This window comes from Hyla sarda, chromosome 2 (genome assembly GCF_029499605.1).
Source record: "Hyla sarda isolate aHylSar1 chromosome 2, aHylSar1.hap1, whole genome shotgun sequence".
Lineage (NCBI taxonomy): Eukaryota > Metazoa > Chordata > Amphibia > Anura > Hylidae > Hyla > Hyla sarda.
In genome coordinates this window covers 159,495,394-159,522,379 of record NC_079190.1, presented here as the reverse complement: position 1 = coordinate 159,522,379, position 26,986 = coordinate 159,495,394, and the positions used below count along the sequence as shown (strand labels likewise).

Genomic DNA, 26,986 nt, shown 5'->3' with positions numbered 1-26,986 from the left:
AAAACCGCTTTTAACACCAGAGATGGCCACTTCTCTCGTCATGCCATTTGGCCTTTGCAACGCCCCTGCAGTATTTCAAGACTTTGTCAATGAAATTTTTCGGGACTTACAGTATACCTGTGTTGTTGTCTATCTAGACGACATCCTAATTTTTTCCTCCAACCTAGAGGAACACCAGCTCCATGTCCGTCAAGTGCTCCAGCGCCTTCGTGTAAATCATCTTTAATGGCAAGTTTGAAAAATGCCTTTTTGAACGCAGCTGTCTTCCTTTCCTGGGGTACCAAGTCTCTGGACAAGGTCTTCAAATGGATCCTGACAAGCTCTCCGCGGTCTTGGATTGGCCATGCCCCTCTGGACTCCGTGCTATCCGTGCTAAGTAATATCGTCAGTTTATTCCCCACTTCTCCACCATCATTGTGGCACTGACAAAAAAAAACGCGAATCCGAGGTCTTGGCCTCCCCAAGCAGATGAAGCTTTTAGTCGCCTTAAGGCCGCCTTCGCTTCCGCACCAGTCTTGTCCAGGCCAGATCCTCTGAAGCCTTTCTTCCTTGAGGCTGACGCCTCCTCAGTGGGAGCTGGAGCTGTCCTTCTTCAATAAACCGCCAAGGGAAAAAACGTCACTTGCGGTTTTTTCTCCAAAACCTTTTCGCCTCCTGAAAATAAATTATTCTATAGGAGACCGAGAACTGTTGGCCATCAAGTTGGCACTTGAGGAATTGAGACACCTCCTGGAGGGATCCCTTCACCCCATCACCATTTACACTGATCATAAAAACCTGTCTTATCTCCAATCCGCCCAGCGGTTAAATCCTCGCCAGGCCAGATGGTCCTTGTTTTGTGCCCGCTTCAATTTTCAAAGCCATTTTCGTCCTGCAGACAAGAATGTCAGGGCTGATGCTCTATCACATTCCACCGATGCCTCAGAAGCCGAGACTCTTCCTCAGCACATCATACCTCCTGAGTGTCTGATCTCTTCTGCTCCTGCTTCTCTGGTGCCAATTCCTCCAGGAAAAACTTATGTTCCTCCACGTCTTCGCCTCCACACTCTCAAATGGGGCCATTCCTCCCATCTGGCTGGTCACGCTGGAATCAAAAAATCTCTATAGTTGATTGCCCGACACTATTGGTGGTCCTCCCTGGAAAAAGATGTGACCGATTTCGTACGAGCCTGTACAGTGTGTGCACGTGACGTGACTCCACGCCAGAAGCCTGCAGGTCTTCTCCTTCCTCTGCCGATGCCTGAACAGCCTTGGTCTCACGTAGCCATGGACTTTATCACTGACCTTCCTTTATCTCATGGCAACACTGTCATTTGGGTGGTCGTTGATCGCTTTTCCAAAATGGCCCATTTTATCCCACTTCCTGGCCTTCCTTCTGCGCCACAGTTGCCAAAGCAATTTTTTCGTCATCCACTGCCCCCCCCCCCCATTCCCACTTCATCTGGAGTTCCTGCCGTGGATGAATTAACCCGGGACTTCTCCTCTATCTAGAAGGAGACTCAAGAGTCGCTCTTACTGGCCTCTTCTCGCATGCAGAGACATGCGGATTAAAAGAGAAGAACTCCTCCTGTCTTTGCCCCCAGTGACAAAGTGTGGCTCTCTGCCAAATACATACGGTTTCGTGTCCCTAGCTACAAGCTGGGCCCTCGTTACCTTGGGCCATTTAAAATCAAATCAACCCTGTCTCCTACAAGCTCCATCTTCCTTCTTCTCTTCGCATTCCTAAGCTTTCCATGTTTCTCTTCTCAAACCTCTCATACTTAACCACTTTTCTCCCAAGGTCACTGTTCCTGCTCCTGTCTCTGGCTCCTCTGATGTCTTCTCTGTCAAGGATATCCTCGCCTTCAAGGTCGTCCAAGGTAAAAAAAAATGTATTGTTGATTGGGAGAATTGTGGTCCTGAAGAGAGGTCCTGGGAGCCGGAGGCCAATATTTTGGACAAGGAGCATATCCACAAATTTCTTGGTTCCAAAAAGAGGGGGAGACCTAAGGGTGGGGGGTACTGTAACGCCGAGTGCTCCGGGTCCCGCTCCTCCCCCGGTGCGCTCGCAGCGTTCTGATCTTGCTTGCAGCGCCCCGGTCAGCGCTGCTCTGTGTCCCCCGGCGGGGATGCGATCCGCGCGGCGGGACGTGCCTACCCGCGGGTCGCATCCCGTTCCATTCACCTGCCCCGTCCTCCTGCTCAGTCCCGGCGCGCACGGCCCCGCTCTCTAGGGCGCGCCGGGTCTCTCAGATTTAAAGGGACAGTGCACAATTAATTGGTGCCTGGTCCAATCAGTTCCAATCACTCCCTACACATATAAACCCACTTCCCCTTCCTGTCCTTGCCGGATCTTGTTGCCCTAATGCCCTGTGAAAGCGTTTTGTGTGTATCCCTAGCCTGTGTATCCAGACCCTCTGGTGAAAACCAGTAACCTCTTAGAACCGGTCCCCTGGTACGGCCCACGTCATCGCCTCACTGACACAGAGGATCCACCACCCGCATACCAGTCCGGTTCCTGACAATATGCTGTTCTGGACAGTTTCTAAAATGGACAGAGATGTCAGCAGAGAGCACTGTGCTCATGATGTCAGCAGACAGCTCTATGTTTCAAAATGAAAAGAATTTCCGCTGTAGTATTCAGCAGCTAATACGTACAGAAAGGATTAAGATTTTTTTAATAGAAGTAATTTACAAATCTGTTTAACTTTCTGGCACCAGTTGATTAAAAAAAAAAAAAAAAAAAGTTTTTCACCGGAGTACCCCTTTAACTTTCTGGAGCCAGTTGATATGAAAAAAAAAAACATTAAAAAACCCTTTAAGCAATCGCCGATCCACAGAGCAGTGGGAAGGCCAGGTAAGTCCCCGTTCTTCCCCCGCAACCCATCTGCAGCCCGCGATTACATCACTGAGCTGCAGATGGGTCCCTTAGACCCCAGGGATTATCGGCATTTTATGTTTAAATAAACCATATACAAAAACAATGTAAAAATATCCCATTGTATATAAGACAACAGAACAGTACATCATCTCACCTCTTGTATCCCGGAAATCCACATGATTTGGAGAGTAATGCTTGCAAAGCCTCTCCATAATCTGTTTGTAGTGCATGAGTCTGTGCAATGGCCGGAGAAGAAATATATTCAGAGGCAGATAGCACACCTTTTCTTGCTCAAAGTCTCTACACAAAACATCCAGCTTCCGAGAGTTTTTAATAGCCTTCTCTAATTCTATCAGTGCTTCGTAGTGTTTCTGAAGGTTATTTGTGAATTGCTAGGGGGAAAAGTTAACTGCATTAAAATATGGCTGGTGACATTCTATATTGTAGTATACACTTTAAAGCTGAAAAGACTATAGCCCCTCCTGACATGCCTGTTTTAGTAAATACTTATAGTACAAAATAAATTGTTCTGGAGCATCTTTTCTAACTACACAAAATATTCACTGCTGGTGAAAACCTTTTAATCCATTAAAATGTGATCAGGCGCCACGTCCTCTCCAGGACCTTTTACAAGCCATTATTTACCATTTCCAAATGGGTGTTGCCACTTAAGGACATGCTACTGCATTGTCTGAGACTGTCCCCTTTGATTGGATGTCATCAGACAATCCCGTTTTGAGTAAGGTCCATCAGAAAAGCTACTTTGACAGTACTTATCTCTCCTCTCCTAAGGGAAGTTCTAAGATGGTTTATGACCAGTTTACATGTCAATTTTAATGGTGTCATCAATCAGCACAGACGTTCTTTTGGGAGAGGACAGAATGGTAGATAAAAAACCTGTCAGGGAATAGCTTTTCTGATGGACTTCACTGATAACAGGACAAAGCAGGAAGCTGCAAAAGGGAAACTAAACAAAATGTTTAATAAAAACCTATGAAGAAAGTTTTTTTTAAACATAATATGCCAGAATTAAAAAAAAATAAACTCAATGCTGCCTATAGCTTTTAGTTAACACAAAGCATGTGTTTCAGGCTATTTAACCATATTTACACCAGTTTCACACAAGGTAATTATGATTGCATTTTTAAGCCATATTATGGCTAAGCGTCCCAGCCTGATCTCACAGCATCGTAGATCCTCTTAATGCTGAGTTTGAGTCATTAAACATGCCGTACGGATAAGACAAACACCTGTAGTATACTTGTGTGAAATTGGATTTAATTCTACAGAGGAAGAGATAAGCAGGTGCTCACCAGCGCTGCTCATGAAGAAAAGAACAAAAAGACCAGGTGGAATGATCCATCCTAGCCCATGAATTACATTTGACAAACAATTAGTTAGGGTAGGTGGGGGTTTCTTGCAGTAGCACAGACATAAGACTGTTGGTTGCGTCTATATACTTAGCACCTAGAAGTACTGTACCTTAAACTGTCATAGTGCAACCTGAAATAAAGTAGGTCCATCAGTGATCTATATTAGAGATGAGCGAACTTACAGTAAATTCGATTCGTCACAAACTTCTCGGCTCGGCAGTTGATGACTTTTCCTGCATAAATAAGTTCAGCTTTCAGGTGCTCCGGTGGGCTGGAAAAGGTGGATACAGTCCTAGGAAAGAGTCTCCTAGGACTGTATCCACCTTTTCCAGCCCACGGGAGCACCTGAATGCTGAACTAATTTATGCAGGAAAAGTCATCAACTGCCAAGCCGAGAAGTTTGTGACGGATCGAATTTACTGTAAGTTCGCTCATCTCTAATCTATATGATATAGCAGGATTTCAATTTGCTTTACCTCACAATTTTTTTTCTGTGACATTTTTGACCCATAGCTGAGATGTTGTTTTAACTGCATTCTCTTATGGCAGCTGTATGCACAATGCTTGGTTCAAAACATGTACAGAAAAGGAAGAAAAAAACCTGACAGAGTTCCTTTCAACTTGTGTGCGTTCCATTTGTCAAACCCTTATGGGTGAGAAATCTATGGCACATTCTAGCAATAAATAGGAAAATTCTGAATGAGATATGCTTTCATGAAAATAAATAAGATTTAGATATTGACAGTCTTTTACAGTACCTTCATACCCTGAATGTTCTTCAGCATAACATCCCCAATTTTCTGATTCTCACTTTTCATATGTGAGTTGGATTTGCCTTCCCTGTCAAACAGATGGTGAAATGATATTCAGTAAAATTCACAGCAAAATGAATTTCAATAGCATGTGCTCCCCAAACAGGAAACATTTATTCATACATTAAAACATTAAACACTTGACAATCAAAGTAAAGTAGTAAAATAGGTAGGTACAAATCAGACAGATGTCTTATGCATGAAATAACTTTGTATGTGTCCTTTACATAACCAGAACAGACTTGTATCCTCTAGTAAACAATGAAGGGACTAGAGAGGAGTGAATCTCCCAAAATTCATTTTGGATCTGATTCCCTAGTATTAGAAATCGGATTCCAATTCTCATTTGAAAGTACCAGTACACGAGCACGGACTCTGAGTGGCCATATTCATTTACCAGGACAAGTGCAGAGTGCTTGGCTCAGTAAATGTATTAGTTAATGTACACAGTTTGTGATGCACAAAGTTTCACCGCTTACCTCCATGCCGCTCAGCCACTGCTTTTGAGACCCTGCTTCTGTACATTAGTACGTATAACACGCACTTGTTAAACTGAAATATTAAGCTAAAAGCTTAATCTGCGCTATCTAAAAGCCTATCTGCCGATAAATCCTACTCCGGGCCTGCAGCAGCCACCGCTGGTCACTGTTACATCATGAATAAGCAGCAGGCACCTCGGACACTTTAAATGAGTGACCAGAGATGGCTGCCAGGACATCTGCCCCCTCCCCCCCCCCACCTCCCCCTCTGAACCCCTGCTTGTATTTAGTTTTTTTCCTCCTTACTTGGCCTGGGATATCTGGCAGGCTCAGTTTCCGGGGGCCTCTAGGACTAACTGCGCAGCGTTAGGGAATCAGTTAAAGGGGTATTCCAGGAAAAAACTTTTTTTAATATATGAACTGGTTCCAGAAAGTTAAACAGATTTGTAAATTACTTCTATTAAAAAATCTTAATCCTTTCAGTACTTATGAGCTTCTGAACTTAAAGTTGTTCTTTTCTGTCTAAGTAATCTCTGAGGACACGTGTCTCGGGAAACACCCAGTTTAGAAGCAAATTCCCATAGCAAACCTCTACTGGGCGGTTCCCGAGACACGTGTCATCTGAGATTACTTAGACAGAGAAACTCATAAGTACTGAACGGATTAAGATTTTTTAATAGAAGTAATTTACAAATCTGTTTAACTTTCTGGAGCCAGTTGATATATAAAACATATTTTTTTCCTGGATAACCCCTTTAAGTGAAAGATATATGGAGGGGATCAGTTAGTGGAAAGATGTGTGGATCAGAGGGTGGAAGATCAAGGCCGTAGCTATAGAGGTAGCAGTCGCACCGGGGCCCTGGTGCCTAAGGGGGCCCCAAAGCACATCTCCCACATTAGAGACCAGTAATATAATTGGCATATGGGGCCCTGTTGCAGATTTTACATCGGGGCCCAGAGGCTGATAAATACAGTACTTTCAGTGGCCACCATGGACATCTGAGCAAGGGAGGGATTGATGCAGAAAGTATAAAGTATATCTTTTAAATTACACACTGAATAACACAATTTGCTGAAATTGTGTGAAAACCTAGGCACAATTCAAAAAAAAAATATTTTTTACATTTTTTTTTTATTTGGCAATAGAGTTAATGTAATTTGCGTATTTGCATAATACAAAAAATGAAATAAAATAAACATAACTTACCAAATAACGAGTCTCTGATCAACTTCCTTTAGAAAATTGGAGTGGAATTTATGGAAGGGGTCAAAGTTGGGGAAAATTAGGTTTTTCAGTTGCTCTGGCATGGAGTCATCTTTGTTTGCTGCATTCTGAAACCACTAAAAGAGGATAATTGTTACAGTGGGGATCAAAAGTTTGGGCACCCCAGGTAAAAAATTTTATTAATGTGCATAAAGAAGCCAAAAAAAATATGGAAAAATCTCCAAAAGGCATCAAATTACAGATTAGACATTCTTATAATATTTCAACAAACAGGTTAGATTTTATTTCCATCATTTACACTTTCAAAATAACAGAAAAAAATGGCAGAATTTATAGCATGCACTGCCCCCTTTGCAAAGCTGAGACCTGCCAGTGTCATGGATTGTTCTCAATCATCATCTGGGAAGACCAGGTGATGTAAATCTCAAAGGTTTTAAATGCCCAGACTCATCTGACCTTGCCCCAACAATTAGCACCATGGGTTCTTCTAAGCAGTTGTCTAGAAATCTGAAACTGAAAATAGTGGACGCTCACAAAGCTGGAAAAGGCTATAAGAAGCAAAACGTTTTCAGATGTCAATATCCTCTGTTCGGAATGTAATTAAGAAATGGCAGTCATCAGGAACAGTGGAAGTTAAAGCAAGATCTGGAAGACCAAGAAAAATATCAGACAGAACAGTTTGCAGGATTGTGAGAAAAACAATACAAAACCTGCGTTTGACTGCACAATCCCTCCAGAAAGATCTGGCAGACACTGGAGTTGTGGTACACCATTCCACTATAAAGAGATACTTGTACAAATATGGTCTTCATGGAAGAGTCATCAGAAGAAAACCTCTTCTACGTCGTCACCAAAATCAGCATTTGAACTTTGCAAATGAACATATAGACAAGCCTGATGCATTTTGGAAGCAAGTTCTGTGGACCGATGAGGTTAAAATTGAATTTTTTGGCCGGAATAAGCAAAGGTACGTTTGGAGAAGGAGGGGAACAGAATTTAATGAAAAGAACCTCTGTCCAACTGTTAAGCATGGGGGTGGATCAATCATGCTTTGGGGTTGTATTGCAGACAGTGGCACAGGGAACATCTCACGAGTAGAAGGAAAAATGGATTCAATAAAATTTCAGCAAATTTTGGATGCTAACTTGATGCCATCTGTGTAAAAGCTGAAGTTAAAGAGAGGATGGCTTCTACAAATGGATAATGATATTAAACACACCTCGAAATCCACGGGGATTACATCAAGAGGCGTAAACAGAAGGTTTTGCCATGGCCTTCCCAATCTTCAGACCTCAACATAATTGAAAATCTATGGAAAGACCTTAAAAGAGCAGTGTGTGACAGACCGCCCAGAAATCTCAAAGAACTGGAAGACTTTTGTAAGGAAGAATGAGCAAAGATACCTCAAACAGAAATTGAAAAAGACTCTTGGCTGGCTACAAAAAGCATTTATAAGCGGTTATACTTGCCAAAGGGGGCAGTACAAGATATTAACTCTACAGGGTGCCCAAACTTTTGCAGATGCCATTTTTTTGTTTTCTGTTATTTTGAAAGTTTAAATGATGGAAAAAAAAATCAAACTTTTGTTGACATATTATAAGAATGTCTAATCTGTAATTTAATGCCTTTTGGAGATTTTTCCATCTTTCCTTGGCTTCTTTATGCACATTAATACAAATTATTACCTGGGGTGCCCAAACTTTTGATCCTCACTGTACATGATAGGCTTCTATATAGCAGTGATGTCTCAGAAGAATAAAAACATTTTTTGCACTTCCTTTCCATATTTTTGTATGTTGCCTGTGGGTTAAGTATTTAGTCAAGATTCAACTGAACAATCTGCGATTATTCCTAGATGTGTTAAGCATATCTGTCATTTCAAGGACCTTGCACATGATTTTTTTTTATCAGCTTTATCCCAACAATGGCTCTTATACCCTGCACTATACAGAAGAGGGATCATGTACTCCTATTTCTCCATACACACACTAAGAAACAGCAGCACAGAAGACATTATAGAACAGTAGTTAACAGCCTAAGCTGTCAATCAAGCCTTTGGGCCGAGATCTAATGTTCACAGTAAGGTCTTGTGTAGTCTATCATTTGCTTCTGGTCTCTCACTCACCACATGTCCCTTCTTCTACTCTCCCCTCTCCACAGACTTGTATTGATAGTAACTAATCTCTCAAGTAAACTGCTAGGCCATCTCTTTACTTAAATGTTGATGTTTGTCTGTTTGCAGGGCTGCCAAGAGGTCACTACAAATGATATTGCTGTCCAGGGCAATTAAAATAAATCTAAAACGTATCCTGTTAACTATTGTCCACCATTCACTGCTCTATTAACTAGGACCCTAGTGATAATATGGAGGCACAAGCACCAGGATCCCTGACCATTTGACTGCATGGGGCCCACATATTCCATGTGGCAGCCCATTTAATATGTATAATATACAGTATGCTTTTGTGTATAAACAGTTAGGACAAATGAATATAAAAAATTAACAGATGGCTTCACTACAATATGAATTACCATGTAGATTCAGAAACTTACCACAGTAATGACTTCAAGATCTTTAAGGTAGGTGCATTCTGTAGCTGAAACCTCCTTAGCAATATAGTAGGCTTTGTCTGTGGGAAATTTCTGCAAAGAAAGTGTTAAATAACAGAATGTAAGCAAAACACTAAAACCATATGAGATTATTGCATTGGAATTAGACTTCTAGTTAGGGCCTGTGATCTCCTCTTTACACATTATGATAACAAGTGTACCTTTTTACGGCTATCGTCTTCATCATCAGTTCTGATGCAGATAGGTTCATTTAATAATGGACTTATTAGAGGAGATGAAGGCTTTCCATCAGGACTCAAGTTTGGTGACAGTGTGGAGTTCAATCCAGTCATTCCCCCTTGAGAGTTAATAGATAGCTCCGAAAGGTGTGGGCTCCCTGTTAAAGAACCTGCAATGGCAAAAACAGAAACATTCAGTGCACCACTTCAAGAACATGAATGCTTACATTACGATGAAAGTACAAGCACACTGGTAAAAATGTACTGAGCTGTGATATACTGGAGTGCTGCCATTGGCAGATCCAGTTCTTAGTATATAAATCTCAGTCCATGATGGAACAAATAACTACTGTAATATTTCTCAAAATAGATAGAAAAAAAAAAATACCACAATATAATGTGAAGTGAATCTATAGCCTTAGGTAGAAAGCTCCACAATATTATCAAAGCATAGTATTTATTTTCCAGTATGCATCTATGACTATCCAATGTAACATTTACCAGTTTACAAAAAAACATTAAAACTACTTATAGGTTTTTATAGATTATCCAATGGCTTTTGAGTACCATGCTATAAGGTGGAACATACTACGAAGAGTATTGGAACTGCAGAGCAGCTACTAAATACACATTTGCTACAAAGGATCTAAAACAGAAGAGGCTTTCTATCATACATAGCATTCAACACAAAGTGACAGGGCTGTGTAAACTACATTACCAGTACTACACGCAACAGACGTTGTATACCTTTTGCCGTCATTCCATTCATGCTCCATTGAATGCTTGTGACAGAAATCCTAGCACAGCTATTCTACACTCAGTGAAGAAAAATGGGCAGATGAAAAGCAATGACAGTAAACAACTGGCACATCATGTTTTTGGAGAGGTGAAATGGAAATCATGAGTGCACTTAGTAGAAAACCTAAAATACAAGTTCCTGGAAGACGCATTGCATAAGTTTAATGACTACATGCTTCGCAGAGTACCTGCTTGTAAATCCCCTGCAAAGCCACATCTGTGGACTTACATGCAAATACCCCAGTCGTGTGTGAATGCACCCTAATGACTACACATAACTGTACTGTAATAGTTCTTTAGAATTAGGAATAAATAAGACGGACGATGGGGGTGGGGTGAGAGGCTTGAGGTCCCTGCAGCAAACATAGCCCATATTATAATTAAGGTTTGTGCCCTTCTGATGAATTACATCAATCAGATGTGGATTTGTCCAGAGTAGGAGCAAATTCCCATAGCAAACCTATCCTGCTCCGGACAGTACCTAAAATGGAAAGATATCAGCAGAGAGCACTGTCGTCAGACAGAATGGAAATTCAAAAAGAAAAGGACTTCCTCTGTAGTATACAGCAGCTGATAAGTACTGGAAGGATTACAATTGTTAAATAGAAGTCATTTACAAATCTGTTAAACTTTCTGACGCCAGTTGATTTAAAAAATAATGTTTTCCAGGGGAGTGACCCTTTAAAGGAGTTGCTGAAGATCAGAAAAATTGCTGCTTTCTTTCAAAAACACCTCCACACTTTGTTCACTAGTTGTGTCTGGTATTACAGCACAGCCTTATTCACTAGAGCTGAGCTGCAATACCAGACAAAGCCACCAATTGGGGTGTTACTGCTTTTTGAAAGACGGTAGCCATTTAATCCTGGAAAACCTGAAGGCAATTTGTACTAACAGGATTCTAGCTAGGAAACTAGCATAAAGAAATATCATTAGAAGCTGTTATTGCATACAGTTTTGGTTTAAAAAGCAAAAAAAAAATGCATTGGAATGCAAAGTGTGAACAAAACCGAAGGGTTAGAATAAATAACCATTCATATATAAATTAAATGGCCTTACTGCGACAACTGTTAAACTGGTTAACATTGTGAGTTTTTTTTTTATGAGCAAAGGGCCACAAAAAGCCTGGGTTTCCTTAGTATGCACAACCAACTTAAGCCAAAAATTTTAAATTTTGATTTGGTTGCAATTATTCCCGAAGCTGTATTGTCACAAGGTTTGGGTCATCTTTAAAGTGATTGTAAATGGCTGAAGAATTTTGGAGGTAAACTGTGGTTTTACCAGCAAAACAGTGTGGACATATCAATCAACATTAAGGGCTGCGGCTGCCACTGACTAGGAGGGGCATTTATCAAATCTGCACACGGACATTGATGAATGCCCACAGAACTGCTCTGGTTAAATGTCACAGAGCAGTGGCGGACCGTGTGACAATTGTATTAAAAGTCGCACAGAATTGTCACATAGAGTTATACAGGGCAGGGTTGAATTGCCCTATGATTTCTCCTAAATCAGGCCGGTGCAACTTTTTTGTAACATTTCGCAGAAAAGTCGCACATGATAAATTAGTGACTACTGCACACAGTGATCTAAATAAGATTAATTCATAGTCAGTAAAGTTAAACAGTCTAAATAAAATGTTGCTGAAAAAGTTCCATAGGACCAGCCTGCGACTTTTCCTGCAACAAATTTAGACAAAAAAAGCTGTCTAAACAGATAAATTCCCCTCTGTGTGTGTACCATACATCAGACTCTTAACCCTAAATGATACTCACCTGGGGCCTAGAGTTTAATAATCTAAAATAAAGGAAGGGGGGATGGGGGATAAAGTGCACCTCATAGGTTTTCCACTGCAACGCAATGTTCAAGAAGAGTCACAGTAGTGTAATGTGAAAAAGAGGAGGAAATTAAAGGGTGTTTCCCACTAAAATCATTAATCACTTATCCGCAGGATAGGGAATACATTTTGGATCACTGAGGGTTCAGAATTACTGCTATGGGACTGATTGAAATTGCTTAATGCTATTTCTCTCCATCAGTCCCAAAGCAGAGAATGAAGCAGCGGGCATGCAACACATTGCCACTCCTTTCCCACAGGGCCCTAGGGGACTGCTATTACCAGGATCACCAAGGGTCCCAGTGGTCAGACCCCCAGAAATCAGCCATTTATCACATATCCTGTTGATAAATTATAAATGAATTAAGTGGGTAAACCTCTTCAAAGGAACACTAAATCTAAAAATGAACATACAGATTTTCTGTGTGTTCCTGAAAAAAAAAAAACACACAGGCAACATAGTGGTTAATTTCCTGCTGCCCATTTTTAAGTGGTTGATGAATGGGAGGGGGCTGGAGCAGGGCATGGCTTAAATGTCTTTGTCTCCTATTGCAGCCAGGACAGCGAGAAGGAAGGGAAAAAGTTATTAGACACATATCGTAACAGAATGAAAGGAGTGGAGGAGATGACGTAAGACATTTCTACATTTTCTTTAAGTAGGAAATAAACCTATCTTGACTAAGGAGATAGATTCTGTACAAACGTATCGACCACCAAATGTGGCTAAAAACTATTATTGTTATAATATATGATGGTTATTTAAACTTGAAAAAAAAATGAAAGATATGGATAAGGAGAGCAAATATATGAATAGGTGTACAGAAGTTGAAACAAATGGCACAGGTTCTCTCAGCCTCCATTCCCAACAATGGAGCTCAGCTGCGATACCAGGCAAAATCCAGGTGAGGAGCATTTTTTTTTGTTTTGTTATTTTTGGAAAGAGAGCATGTTTGTAGAAACATATTTCCTATTTTCCTTGTTGGTGTGAATTTGCTTGGTTGGTTACACCCAACAGTGACTAAAGAACGTTGTGTGTAGGGAACCTACATAGAGCTTTGTGTAGCCTGATCTGCTCACAACTGTTATATACCAACATGGCCATATATTTACTTCTAAAACTAAAAACACAATATTCAGATGACACTTAAGAGATGACACAAATAAGGTGTCGGTTTTATTAATTCTAGAGAACAGTATTACAGTGAAATGCTTTGAAAATGAGAATATCACAAGTACTGTACTGTAAATAAAACTAGCCTATGTAGATACATATAAAACATTCACTCCTGACTGCAAGAAAATAGATTCATGCAAAGAACTGGAAAAAAAATGAAACTGGTGCTATGAAGCTTTACTGAGAGATCACCTTTGCACCAACACTTTCACAGATAAGACTGTCAGGCAACGGTGTGACAGTGTATTTTACCTTTTCACATCTAACAATGTATAAAACAAATATAAAACATGCATTATGCCTCACAATGCTTTAACTATTCTACACATATCGCTGGAAAATAGTAAAATAAACCACCAACTGTATTTTCCTGCTAGGAAAAAAAAGCTTTTGCTTTGGAGTCTATATATTCTTCACTGTTTATATAGGTGCCCATACACATTAGATAAAAGTTGGTTGAACCAGCCAGCTGTCTAACATGAATGGGGGTGGCCTGACTCTCCTTTAAGAACAGATGTCGGGGGAAAGAAAGGTGTGTTTAGTTTCAACATGCCTGAATTTATTTGTGCAAATACTCCCCTCATTGAAAACACATGCATATACTGTAGTTACATGTGTTGTCAGGGGAGCAGAAAAGGTCATCCTGGAAGCATACCGTTCCGAGATGAGAGGGGGCTGCTCTAGCCACAATCTTCACATGTGAAACCATTGGACATTCGCGTGTGGCCGTAGTTTTACCAGCACAGGATGCTCTGACTGGCTCCACCCCCTATGGACGGTCAACCCCTTAAAGCATGCATGTGTATGCGGAGATGGGAGGAGTAGCTGTCGACCAAGTGAAAATTGGATGACAGCTATCTAAAATAGATGGGCACCTTAAAGAATAATGTTTTTTTTACAAACCTGTAACATCTCAGTGAAGTTTTGATGCGGAGACACCCACAATTGCTAAAATGAAGGATCAGAAGTGCTGAACAGAGTGCTGTGCCTACTTGTTTCTGATATGCTCTTTTTTAAAAGGTGTATGGATTGATAGCCTGTACACCACATGCTCCTTCTCCGTAGAGTGCCAATCCAAAAGAATGGGGCAGAACAGTCAGCTGAGCACTTATTTCATTTAGTTTCAGCAATTGGTGTTGTTCTCAGCACCTGGGCCCATAATGATAGGACTTCACTATGACACATCGAAAGTTTAAAAAAAAGTATTGCTACCTTTTAAGATAATAAAAATATCACATAGAAAAAGGAACATCTATTCAAAACAGATCACGATGAAAAAGTACAAATACACAAGAGCATTAGGCTCTGTTCAAACTGGTTTCATGGTATGTATTTTTTTACATGAGCAATGACTAATGACCAGCATGTTTTGCTTCTCTATAAAGACTAGTAACCAGTTATAAAAGTGTGAACAGATCCTAAGCAAAGGAAGTATTGTAACTGAAGTGTGTTGGCCATAATGTGGAAAACCAACTTTTATTGCGTGTATTGGTCAAAGAAGTGACTCACTGTTTGCTAGCTTTACCTCTTTGAAACACACTATAAATTATTGTCTTCCTCCACTTTATTTATATGGATTTGCAGCTTAACAATAAAACGCCTGATGGGGTACTGCCATCTCAAAGTCTCAAAGTGTTGGAACATGGCTAGTACGGTGCATGCTATCACTTTATGATAAGTGACAAGTGAATACAACTGAAGTGCAAGGTGGATGGTAAAGGAAATTGATACTGCTAGTTGCCTACTCCAGAAGCACATAAACCTGTGTACGTTCACACGGTCGTAACTTGCAGTGGGTTACCTGCTGTGGGAAATACCATGTGAATTCACTTCAAAAGGTCCGCCAGTAATCTTCCATTATTGGGGACTTTTTGCGGACCCACTTAAATGAATAGTAGTGTAACTCACAGCGAATTACGATTGTGTGAACTTACCCTTTGGGACCTGCAGAGAGAGCAAGAGAGTATCTCAACCTGAAAAAAAAAAAAAAACAGTATACAATCACTGTCTGTCTAATCATAGAAAAAGAACCTGTACAGAAAAATACAGTACAATGCAGACTGATCAATGGTACATCACACATCTTACCAGTGACTAAGTTGTCACCACAGTTGGTCGGCAGATTGACAAAACAAACAAACAAAAAAAACACACATAAGCAAATTACAGTTTTACAGTAGGTTTGGTGTAGGTAATGCTCCTGGCATGTGTGCAGGAAAGTAATGTATCACATGCACAGTAATGAACCAAGCTGAGCAGTATATAGGCAGTAAGTGCACTCGCATGCTTTTATGTCATTTTCTTACATATTAACAACTTCAGTAGCAGCCTGTGGAATAACACTAGCATCTTTAAAGCGGTTATCTAGGAATAGAAAAACAGTTGTTTTTTCCAAAAACAGCACCACACCTGCCCTCAGGTGTGGTATTATAAACCTGGTTCCATTTACTTTCATGGAACTGAGGTACAATACCAAACACAACCTAAAGACAGATGTGGTGCTGTTTTTGGAAGAAATAAGCTCTGTTTTTCTTATCCTGGATGACCCTTTTAACTGGTGTACACTGAAGCGATACCAGTTGAGAGACCAATGTTAAGCCAAAGTCATACATACAGCCCATTGTGTAAGACACCATTCCTAACCAACAGTGATCCAATAAACATAGATTTGTCATTCTTAACCAACATTTACTGTACAAACCAGCAGAAGAATTTGTAACGCTTGCCATGTACAAAGAAAAGTAAAATTTGTATGTTCCACATTGACCTTGTCTCCCATATGGTAGACTGCTGGTACTGTATGGCACCGAATGCTGGCACTGATTGTACTGTATACAATATCAGTTTATGCCAAGATAAAAGTAGTTCCTGGTGAACACATGTAGGCATATAAGGCATGTGTTATTAAGTTCTTGCTTCTAACCTGCTAATTTGCTCCTATTATATTCCATGCAGTGCTGGATCACTGTTATGAAAAGAAAGATATCTTTATGCATATAAGGATAATCAAAAGAAAAGAAACATCAAAACAGGACCAAGAAAAATGTGAGGTACAGGATAAAACATGCTGGAAGATGAAGACAGAGGCCCCCTTCCACATTTTAGGATACATGCTGACAAAAGCAATACAATGCAACATAAGCACATTTCTTTCTTAATAGTTGTTAACAAATGACAAAAATGAGAATGTCTTTCCCAGAGTAGTAAATTACAAGACAATTTAGTGTAACAGGAGATGGTTTAGAAAGTGGGGAAAGGCAAACAGAACCCGGTACATATTCACACCAGCTTGTGTGTTTCATGTTAGTGCCATCTGCAGATTTCTCTGCATTAAAGTTAAAACAGTATATTTAGTAGGCAAGCAACCTGAACAAGCTTATGGGAGAAAGAGGGTTTAATATGTATTATTTTATACAGATATGACATAGCACTGCAGAAACAGGTGGTAAATGTAGACAGTGGCATAAAAGCCTGGAGCACTGTAATGGACGTGGACAATTGGTAATAAATAAAAATTGCCAATGTCTGAGTCTTCAGGATACACATAGTCTAACCAAAACATTATTCTCCAGAGAAGAGAGAGAAAATAAAATGGAGCAAATCTATAGTAAGATTTGTGAAACTTTAGTCTAATCACTTCATCAATTCATTTAGTCTTGTAAACATTGTTTAGATTCTCTGGAGAAGTCTAGAGAGTGTGGCTGTGGACTGACTCATTCCAGACGTGCAAAGATAAGCGGAACAAAGATTAAATAAATTAATGGCATATTCATTAGGTTTGGGTTCAGCAAATCTACCTGTAGATTTGATCAACTCTACAAGAGAAGATTTAAAAGTAGGACGGAGATGTACCAAAGACATACATTGCACATCTTAAATCATATTAATATTCAAATAACTGGCTACTACTATGAGATGCTGTTGGCTCTTTTAAGCATACTTGGCTACTTACTTTCATACCCTAAATTTGACTTTATATTATCCCATATTCCTTGTAAAATATTAAGTAACAGTTTGTAAACATTTTAATGAAATACATTTTTTTAATACGGAGTGGATTTCTGAAGACATAAGCATTAGTCTTTATGCCACCTATAACTGTGAGCCATACTAGTTTGATTACCTCTAAATAACTGGCATGTGCATTGACTGGGTTTTGTTTGGTCAGGTAGGACTTGGTCCACGCCGGCCATAAAGAGGTAGTCTGGTGGTATTATTTTACAATTGTCCCCATGCTGCCTAATAACATAATAAAAATGTTACTTACCTTTCTCTTCTCCCTCATAGCTCTAGTATCAGAGCGCCCTGTCTGTGGTCAGTGGTCTCCAAGCTGCAGAGCATAGTGTCTACAGCCAGGGGAACTGACAGGGCTGTTGCCAATCACTGGCCGAGGTGGAACAATGCTGCGGTCAGTGATTGGCTGAGCGGCATTGTATTGTCCCGTCTACAGCTCCGGCTGGCTCCGCAAAGCAGACTGTTAGTGGAGACTCAGCTTGAGACAGGGTGTTCTGATTCCGGACCCTACAAGGAAGCAGAGGAAGGTGAGTTAAAGTTTTTATTATTTTATAAGGCAGCCTGGGGACAATTGTAAAATACAAAATTCCATTGGAAACCCCTTTAAAGCGAAATTTGACTACCTTTTGTTCAAACAATGGACTACTGTATGTTTGCAAAAAGGCAACCTCACTAATTTTTTTCCCCCTTTAGGTTAGGTTTTCACAAAGGTTTTTTTCTTCTGGCATTTTCTTGGGAAAACTGCCACTGCAGTTTTTGAGCCAAAGCCAGAAATGGATCCAGCAGGAAGGAGAAGTATAAGTCCTTCCTTTATATTTCTTGTTCCTTTTAAATACACTTCAGGCTTTGGCTCAAAAACTGCAGTGGCAAAAAAAAACTTGTGTGGAAATCGTGACAAATGAAGTTGAAAACAACAATGTAAACAATGTAAACTTGGTACTAGATAAACTAGAGCTGAGTGATGCAATTTACATTTTTCCAACTTAAAATGTTGCAGGTACAAATGTCAAATGAGAAACTATATAAATATAAACTGTCATATTCAGTTTTCTGAATTAGATTTTTAAGGACTGTGTTTCTTTAAAGCGTACCTGTCCGATCACCCAAAAAAACAAGACTGTTATATGTTGCTCAGTATCTCATACTGATCATGTATATATCTTTTTATGTGTCTATGACCTATATTTCTTTCAGAATTTGTTTTATTTCTGAATTACCTTAATGTTGTTGACCAGAAGCAGGGGGGGAGGGTCCCTTTCTTCTCCTCAAGTGATAACCATTCCCCCTCCTCCCCCTCCCTCATTCACTCTCCTCAGTCACTGGTCTCGGGAGTGAGCATCTGTAACCCTTTCCTTTCTGGTTTTATGCTATACACACACACAGTGTGCTTACATCTTTTGCAAAACTACAGCTCCCAGCATGCCCAAACATAATTTGGCTGTGAAGGCATGCTGGTAATTGTAGTTTTGCAACAGCTGGAGGCATATGATTGTAGTCCCCCCTGTATTAGATACATACACACAGACTTCATTTATTCATACACATGCACATTACCTAGACAACACAGATTTACACATATACATATATATCCAGTAAGGATCAACCAACATGGATTTTTTACAGCCGATACCGATATTCTGCGAACTTTCTGGTCGATAGCCTATAACTTATACCGATATTCCATGCATTTCAGGACCCCCTGCCTGTCCTGGGGTCCTAAGTCCAACCACAGCCGCTGCCCGATCCCCCTGCCTATCCTCTGGCCACATGCCGCCACCGCCTCTGCCCCATTGCCTCCCCATCCCCGGTGTTATAATTACCTGTTCCCGGGGTCCGCGCTGCTTCTGGCTCCGGCAGCGTCCTGCGCTGTCACTCTGCGCACTGAGGTCGACGTTGCGTTGAGGACGTCACTTATTGTGCAGCGCAGCACACAGCAACAGTGCAGGACGCCGCAGGAGCAAGAAGTAGCACGGACCCCGGGAACAGGTAATTATAACACCAGGGATGGGGGAGGCAATGGGGCAGTGGCGGTATGTGGCCAGAGGATGGGGAGGCAATGCGGCGGCAGTATGTGGCAAGAGGATGGGGAGGCATTGGGGCGGCGGCGGTATGTGGCCAGAGGATGGGAAGGCAATGCGGCGGAGTGTGGCCAGAGGATAGGCAGGGAGACAGGGCAGCGACGGTGGTTGGACTCAGGACAGGCAGGGGAGAGAAGTGGGCGGCTGCAGCAGCGGTCTCTGACACCGCAAAAGTCGCTGCAGTTCATTGATTTAAAGCGCCCGCATTATCGGCAAGGTAATTGCCGATACCGATAACTTAGAAAATCGTGAATATCGGCTGATATCGGCCAAACCGATAACCGGTCGATCCCTAATATCCAGACACACACACATATATATACACACACATATGCAGGTACACTTACTTTTTAAACAAAAATCCTCCATTTAGTCCCCATCTTCATTCACCAGCTTCTTTCAACATCTGCTCACAGGCTGCAGTGTACCCCCCCACACACACACACTTTTCCTCACACAAGGAGTCTGTGAAGCAAACACAGACAGCGAGGGAGCCATCCCAGCTGCTTTAGATTTGCAGACCTGTCAATCATGAAGTGGGTCCATGACGTAGGTGATGACGAGTGGTCACAGCCAGGCTGCTATGTATGCCAGGAGGCAGTTTTTTGACTGGCTTTTCCAGTATGAAATTAGATATTTAACTGAAAAACAAAAGAACAGGATGCGCTCTGTGGTGCATTACCCTCAGTATATTGTAACGCTCAGTGTGGATTGCGCTTACCACTAGCGGTTGTGCTCCAATCAAAGTACAACCATGGGGCAATGTGTGAAGGAAGACAAGGTCTCTGCAGCCACTTCACACTAGGTAAACAGCATCAAACAGCGGCCATACCTCCGGGAACAAAGCAGGATAAACAGGTGCTGAGACTAGGGGAGGTACTACTAAAAAGTAGATTTTTTTTATGCTTACCATAAAATCTCTTTCTCGGAGGATCCATTGGGGGACACAGAGACCGTGGGTATATCTTGCTGCCACTAGGAGGCCGACACTAGGCATACAAAAAGAAGTCGGCCCTTCCTGGCAGGATATACCCCACCTACTGACTCTGAGCTAATCAGTTAAGTCCCAAAGCAGTAGGAGAGGACCAACAGAAAAGGAACCCAGCAGGTGTCAAAGGGAACCAGATAAAAAAAGAACCAAACACAACCCCTCGGACAGAAAAACCGAACCATAGTAACCAAAACAAAGGGGTGGGTGTTGTGCCCCTAATGGATCCTCCGAGAGAGAGATTTTACGGTAAGGATAAAAATTATCTACTTTTCTCGGTCGGCTCCATTGGGGGACACAGAGACCATGGAACATACCAGAGCAGTTCACGGGGTGGGAAAAGTACCCACAACAGAATCAGGTAAAGGTCTGAGCCACTGCTGCCTGCCACACCTTGCGACCCAAACCGGTGTCAGCGGATACAAAAGTGTGCACCTGGTAGAATCTGGAGAAGGTGTGCAAAGACGATCAAGTGGCCACCTTGCAGACTTGCAAAGGCCAAAGCCCTATTGCGTAGCACCCAAGAAGCCCCAACGGAACGCATGGAATGTGCACACCTGAAAGGGTGGGACCTTTCCTTTAAGATGGTACGATTCCGGAATAGTGGAATGGATCCATGGCAAAATGGTCGCCTTGGAAGCTGGGAGACCCTTGCGAAGACCCTCCGGAATCACAAAGAAAGCGTCACCCTGCTGGGAAGAGGAGGTGACGGACAGATAGAGCCGGACAGCACAAACCACGTTGTGACAATGAATGGAGCTGGACAGAAGGAAGGAAGAACAATCTCCTTGTTCACGTGAAAGGAGGAGACCACCTTGGGAAAGAATGTCAATTTTTTTGTGCTTTTTTATTAACCTGAAGAAGAAGCCAGTCCTGGCATTGAAACGCGTTGTTCTGAATAAACAGTGTCCAATATTATTTCCATCTTTGATGTTCTTTTGCGCCTGAATAGAATTCCTTTGGAGTGGTAAAGTTTTTGAAGCTGGTTAAGGACCAAAAAGGAAGAGCGACAAGAGACAGACGCCAGCTCAGAGACCCTCCTAATGGAGGTAATGGCGATGAGGAAGGCAACCTTCCAGGAAAGAACACAAAGGGAAGAATCCCGAAGAGGTTCAAACTGAGCTTCCCTCAAAGCACCAAGAACCAAGTTGAAGTGACCTGCCGGAACAGTAAAGCGGAGGAATCACTAATGGGCAGGAAAAATGGGGATGTGAAGAAAAATGAAAAACGCTCCCCTGGAGGAATTGGAACAATCGTCCCCTAAGCAAGGAGGGTACTCAAAGCAACCTGAAAGGTAGCTGCCAAAGGGGGACGAGGAGGACGGGATCGGAAGAACCGGTCCCGGGGAAAAGAAGCAAACTCTATCCGGTAACCATCGGATATGACGTCCCGAACCCAGGAGTCCTGAACCTGCACTAGCCAAATGTCCCAGAAAAGAGACAGACGTCCTCCCACCCGAGTGGGGTGGGGGCGTCCCTTCAGGAAGAGGGAGGCTTACGGTTACCGGACTTGGCTGAGAAACCACCAGCATGGTTGTCTTGCTCCCAGGAAGGACGTGCCTTGAAGGAAGGGGGACTTTCCGTGTTTGGGAGGGCGACCTGATGCCAAGGACCGAAATGGCGGAAAGCAAGCAGTCTTCCAACGGAGGTCAGAGCGGTGGGGTTTGTCCTGTGGCAGCAGAGAGCTTTTATCTCTCTCTGCCATCTAGCCATTTCCCAAAAAGCTGAGAACCTGAGACGGGTAACTTAGATTTTTTCAAAGCAACATCAGCATCCCACTCCTTCAGTCACATGGCGCGACGAATAGCAACCAAGTTACGTGAGGCAAAGGCCGTACATCATGCGGACTCCAAAGCAGCCAAACAGAGGAAGTTACCGGCCTAAGAGAGTTGACGAGCAAGATCCGCCAAGTCCTCTCGAGGAGCGCCGGACAGGATGCCTTGGTGCAGCTGAGAAGCCCAAACCGAGATGGCCTTGGATACCCAGGCGGAAACAAAGGTAGGTAACAAGGACAAACCTGCTGCTTCAAAGGCAAACTTCACCAAGTTCTCGATTTTCTTGTCCGCCGTATCCTTAAAGGACACTGCATCTGCCAGAGGCAGAGTAGTCGACTTGGACAGACTCGAAACCGGGGGATCAATTGTCAGCGGCGTCGACCACTTGGAAATCAGATCATGAGGGAAGGGAAACTCAGCTTGGATCCTCTTGGTCTCTGGAAACTGTTTATCTGGATGCTTCCAAGCCACGTCTAGCAAGGCATCAAATTCACCATGAGAGCTGAAAGCCTTGGGGGAATGACGAGAGTGGCGAAAAGAAACTTCCGTATCAGGATCCGAAGTTCTTGGGACTTCTAGATTAAAAGTGTCCCTGATGGCTGACACCAAACTGTCCATCATATCAGACACAGCAGAGTGTTCTTCTTGATCCGAGGTGGTGTCCGACACGTCATCCGCTAATTCCCCTGGAGAGTGGGAGCGTACGTAGGTTGCCTTAGACTGAGGCGTATTGGACCTGGAACGGTGAGTCGGAGACCTGGGATGATCACCGGAAGACCGCTCCAAGGCTGAAACCACTGTCCTGGAGACCCTAACCAGTTCGGAGATTGACTGGGAAAGGGAGGAAACCCACTCTGGAGGAGGGAGGAAACCCACTCTGGAGGAGGGGTGGATAACGCGCGTTCCAGGGGGTAATCCTGAGAAGCAGGTACAGAAGGAATAGTGCGTGTGGCGGACAAGGTGGATTCAGTGGAACCACCAGGCATTTTGGTCTTGCAGCCCACACAAGAGTAGTAGGTGACTAGGGCTGCGGCTGCCTGTCTGGGAGAAAGTTTGGGTCTGGGGTCAGACATAGGAGCTAGTAAACAGGGAGACAGCAAATAAAATGGAGCAATCTCATCCAGGTCCTCTGTCCAGCAGATGGAGCTGAGAAGCAGGCAGCAGCTGAAGTCAGATAGTCCGCAGAGGATGGAAGGGGAGGTTTGAGCTGCACAGACCCAGGAAGTGACCTCCACACCAGGATGGACCCCACTGGAGGAGGAAAGGGAGGAGTACAGCAGATGACCCACCCTCCAAAGCACGCACACCCAGCTGATAGGCGCATCAGTGACCCTTGGTGCGCACACAAGAAGATTACAGTCCGGTAGCAGGAGGAGGGCGGGAGCCCCGCCAGCCCACCCAAGCAAAGGGAGGGGCGGAGCTAAGTCCCGGACCATGCAGCAGCCACGCTCTCAAGTACACTCCCACCTGCCATGTGCACTGCCCGAGGAGCGGGTGAAAGTACTGTAAAAATGCGTCCGACCGCGTCCCTGCTGACAGGGGCTGCGGTCAGGGCACAGAAGAAAGAAAAATCACAGGCTGCACGGCAAGGAAGTAAGCAGTGTCGGGGAGTGAGAAGTGCAGATAGAGAGCCCTGCCAGATCACCATCCCCAGCCCCAATAAAGACTGAAAAGTCCCCCCAAAGGCCCAGAAAGGGATAGGGAATATGAGGATAGGAGTGTGTGGGGGGGGGGGGGGGGGGGAATGGATTGGGAGGGTAGAGGAATATATTCACCCTGCATACATCCATACTCCCCTATTATGTCTTCAGCCAGCTATGGTCATCTGCATCATATCAGGCTGAGACAGCGGGACGGGCAGTGAAGATAGGGGGACCCAGACCCAAGGTGCAACCCCAAGCACTGGCCGTTGGTGGGAAGGGGTTAATGGAGCATACTCTATGCCCCGTGCCCCTTAACCGCATATGGGGGAACAGATAGCGCCATGCTCCTGAACCCTCACCTAAAACCCAGAAAAGAAAAGGAAAGAAGAACCTAATTACAGGCCCTAGCAAGAAGAAAAAAAAAGAAGACCTGTGTCTGCCTCCTACTGACACTAAGCTAAAACTGATTAGCTCAGAGTCAGTAGGCAGGGTATATCCTACCAAGAGCCAGTAGGCGGGGTATATCCTACCTGTCAGCAAGATCTCTGTGTCCCCCAATGGAGCCGACCGAGAAATTTATTTTTCCACAATGCAATGCGTTTCATGGGCGGGGCCTGAGGAAGCAGCCCCGCCCATGAAACACGTTGCATTGTGGGAAAATAAATGTTATTAATTACTCACCAAGTCTCAGTGCCCGTTTATCCTGCTTTGTTCCTGCCGTTTGATACTATTTTAGATATTTGACCATTTCAAGAAAGGACTGTGTAACTGAGAACATGCCCAAAGTATGGTTTTGAAAAAGAAATGATTAAAAGTTGAAAAAGGATCAACACATTAAAGCATATGCTATATATGTCCTGACAAATGCCCTTAATCTATTGCCTGATACAGTTGGCACTTCTTTTGTTTTTATTCTCATCATAAGTACCACACTACCTAGTTATCACAAGAACATGCACCTAGACTTTTATAGAAACTTTAAAAAGAATATAGTCAACTTTCAGGCTTAAGGGGTACTCCGCCCCTAAAAACGTATCCCCTATTCAAAAGGATAGGTGATAAGATGTTTGATTGTGGAAGGTCTGGCAGCTGGGACCCCATGCGGTCTCCAGCCCGACACCCGGTGTTCTGAACATTTATGTTCAGAACGCCGGCTGTGCTAGGCTTTGGGTGGCCATGGTCGTTCGTAATCTGGCAAGAAGTGGAGTTTGCTATGTGCATCTAATTTCTAGGGTGCCGGGCCGGAGATCGCGGGGGATACCTCAACAATCAAATCTTAACCCCTATCCTTTGCATAAGGAGTAAGATATCTAGGGCAGAGTACCCCTTTAAAAGAGAGAGTACCATTTTTTATATTTGAAGTATATTATAGCGTTAAGATGTGGAAAGATTTGTATTTTTACATTCCAATATATATTTGATATAAGGGAATATTTAATATTCTAGCATCTGACATGACCAATGGATGCCAGATTTACAATTTTTTAAGTCCCCTAGAACAACACATTTCCCTGTATGTGGGTTACACAACTATTCCTAACCCATATTTTATTTACTAACTAAATGTAAATATTCTGTTTGACGAGTCCCTAAATGCTGTCAGTGTGTACAAGCAATGGATAATAAGCCAAAGCACTTAGACATGTTATGCACAACCAGCCCCAACATTGTTAAAGAATTTTAGCCTTCTGAAACAATGTATAATCTATAAACATAATGTGGTGTTAATTTGTAGAACTTATAAAAAGCTTTAACGGGTGAAGATAATGCAAGTATATCTATGATGCTTCACGTGTCTATACATTTTCTCTGAGAGACCAAATATCAAAATCCTCAAATAGGCATTCAAAATAATAAAGCTACTCTGCACAAATTTCTTAAAGAAGAAAATAAAAGTTTCTAAGAGTTCTACAATCCATCATGGCCATTTATATAACTCTTCATTGAGTTTAGTAGGCACTGCAAACAGCGAAGTATATTCAACACTGAACATAAACAAGAAACCTGGTAATTTATGGCTTATTGTTCACTAAGGCTTAGTTACCATCTTTTACACTGGTCCTCTACAAAAACTCTACAAAAACCCTAAAGATACAAGGTGTGGAGTGTTAAATTCTAAAAAGGCTTTATCCTAAATTATTTAGTGCAATTGTAGCTCAACACCTTATATGTTACTGCAGAGTCCATTCCAAATACTTCCAGTGGACATTAATTAAAAAAGTCAAATTTAAGCGCTACTACTACATTCGGGATCAAATCTACACACAATCTATTACTTCATTCGGTATACACTTCCAAATACTTCAAGAGCTATTCCTACCAACTACAAACAAAGTGCAAACTAGGCCTAAAAAAAAGTTACTATTGCATAAAGCAACTGTATCGCATGCAGGTTTTTACTTAACATCATACTGCCACTGGATTGCCAACTGCCTAGCAGCTGAAAACATGGGCACCATCTTCATCACTAAAACTAAGTACAGTATCCTCATCATTTACTTCCTCAGCATACTCTTCCAGCTGAAGGCTACCAAATGAAAAATTATTTCTAGGCATTGGTGAAGAATTTAACACTATTGGGTTCCCATAAACAAGCGGATGACTAAAAGAATCGCCTATATCTGAATCTGTATCACTTGATTCACTACCACTGCTAGTGGAACCATCATTTATCGGTATACCTCCCAAGTGCTCTTCTACTTTATCAGAAGTTCGTAATACTGGACTGTATTTAGATTGTCTAGTCTCAAAAACTCCATTTGACATCATTTTAGATTCTAAGACAGCCATTTTGGTGAGATGGGCTATCCTCTGTTCTTCAGCTCTACGGTCTGCTAAAGGTGTTGAGGCCATTTGACTTAAGATAAAAGGATCAGTATCAGAATGGTTGCGGTAGCCACTCTTTAGTTTCTGAATATGTGGCCTATCTATAGGCGTGTCATAATGCACATATTCATACTCACAGCTATTAAATCCATTATTTGGAATTCTAGCCCCATTATTATTGTATACATTTTCTGTGACAAATCTTGGAGATCCACTCCTGTTAAAACTCATATTTGGACTCGATCCCTTGCTACCAGGTGACAATGGACTAGCAAAAGGACTACGGCTATCTGGGCCACTAAACATTTCATCTATCAAA

General features: G+C 42.4%; 1 protein-coding gene across 5 annotated transcripts in view; it reads right to left on the bottom strand.

Annotated features, from left to right (window-relative positions):
- Positions 1-26,986, bottom strand: part of FARP1 (FERM, ARH/RhoGEF and pleckstrin domain protein 1) — a 217,819-nt gene that overhangs the window by 31,793 nt on the left and 159,040 nt on the right. For all 5 annotated transcript variants that reach the window (XM_056555628.1, XM_056555629.1, XM_056555627.1 and 2 more), the window contains exons 14-18: positions 9,521-9,708; positions 9,303-9,392; positions 6,732-6,865; positions 4,992-5,073; positions 3,015-3,252 (exon numbers count right to left, since the gene is read on the bottom strand). In XM_056555628.1, coding sequence (XP_056411603.1) covers positions 3,015-3,252; positions 4,992-5,073; positions 6,732-6,865; positions 9,303-9,392; positions 9,521-9,708 — 732 coding nt within the window. The remainder of the gene's footprint in view (positions 1-3,014; positions 3,253-4,991; positions 5,074-6,731; positions 6,866-9,302; positions 9,393-9,520; positions 9,709-26,986) is intronic.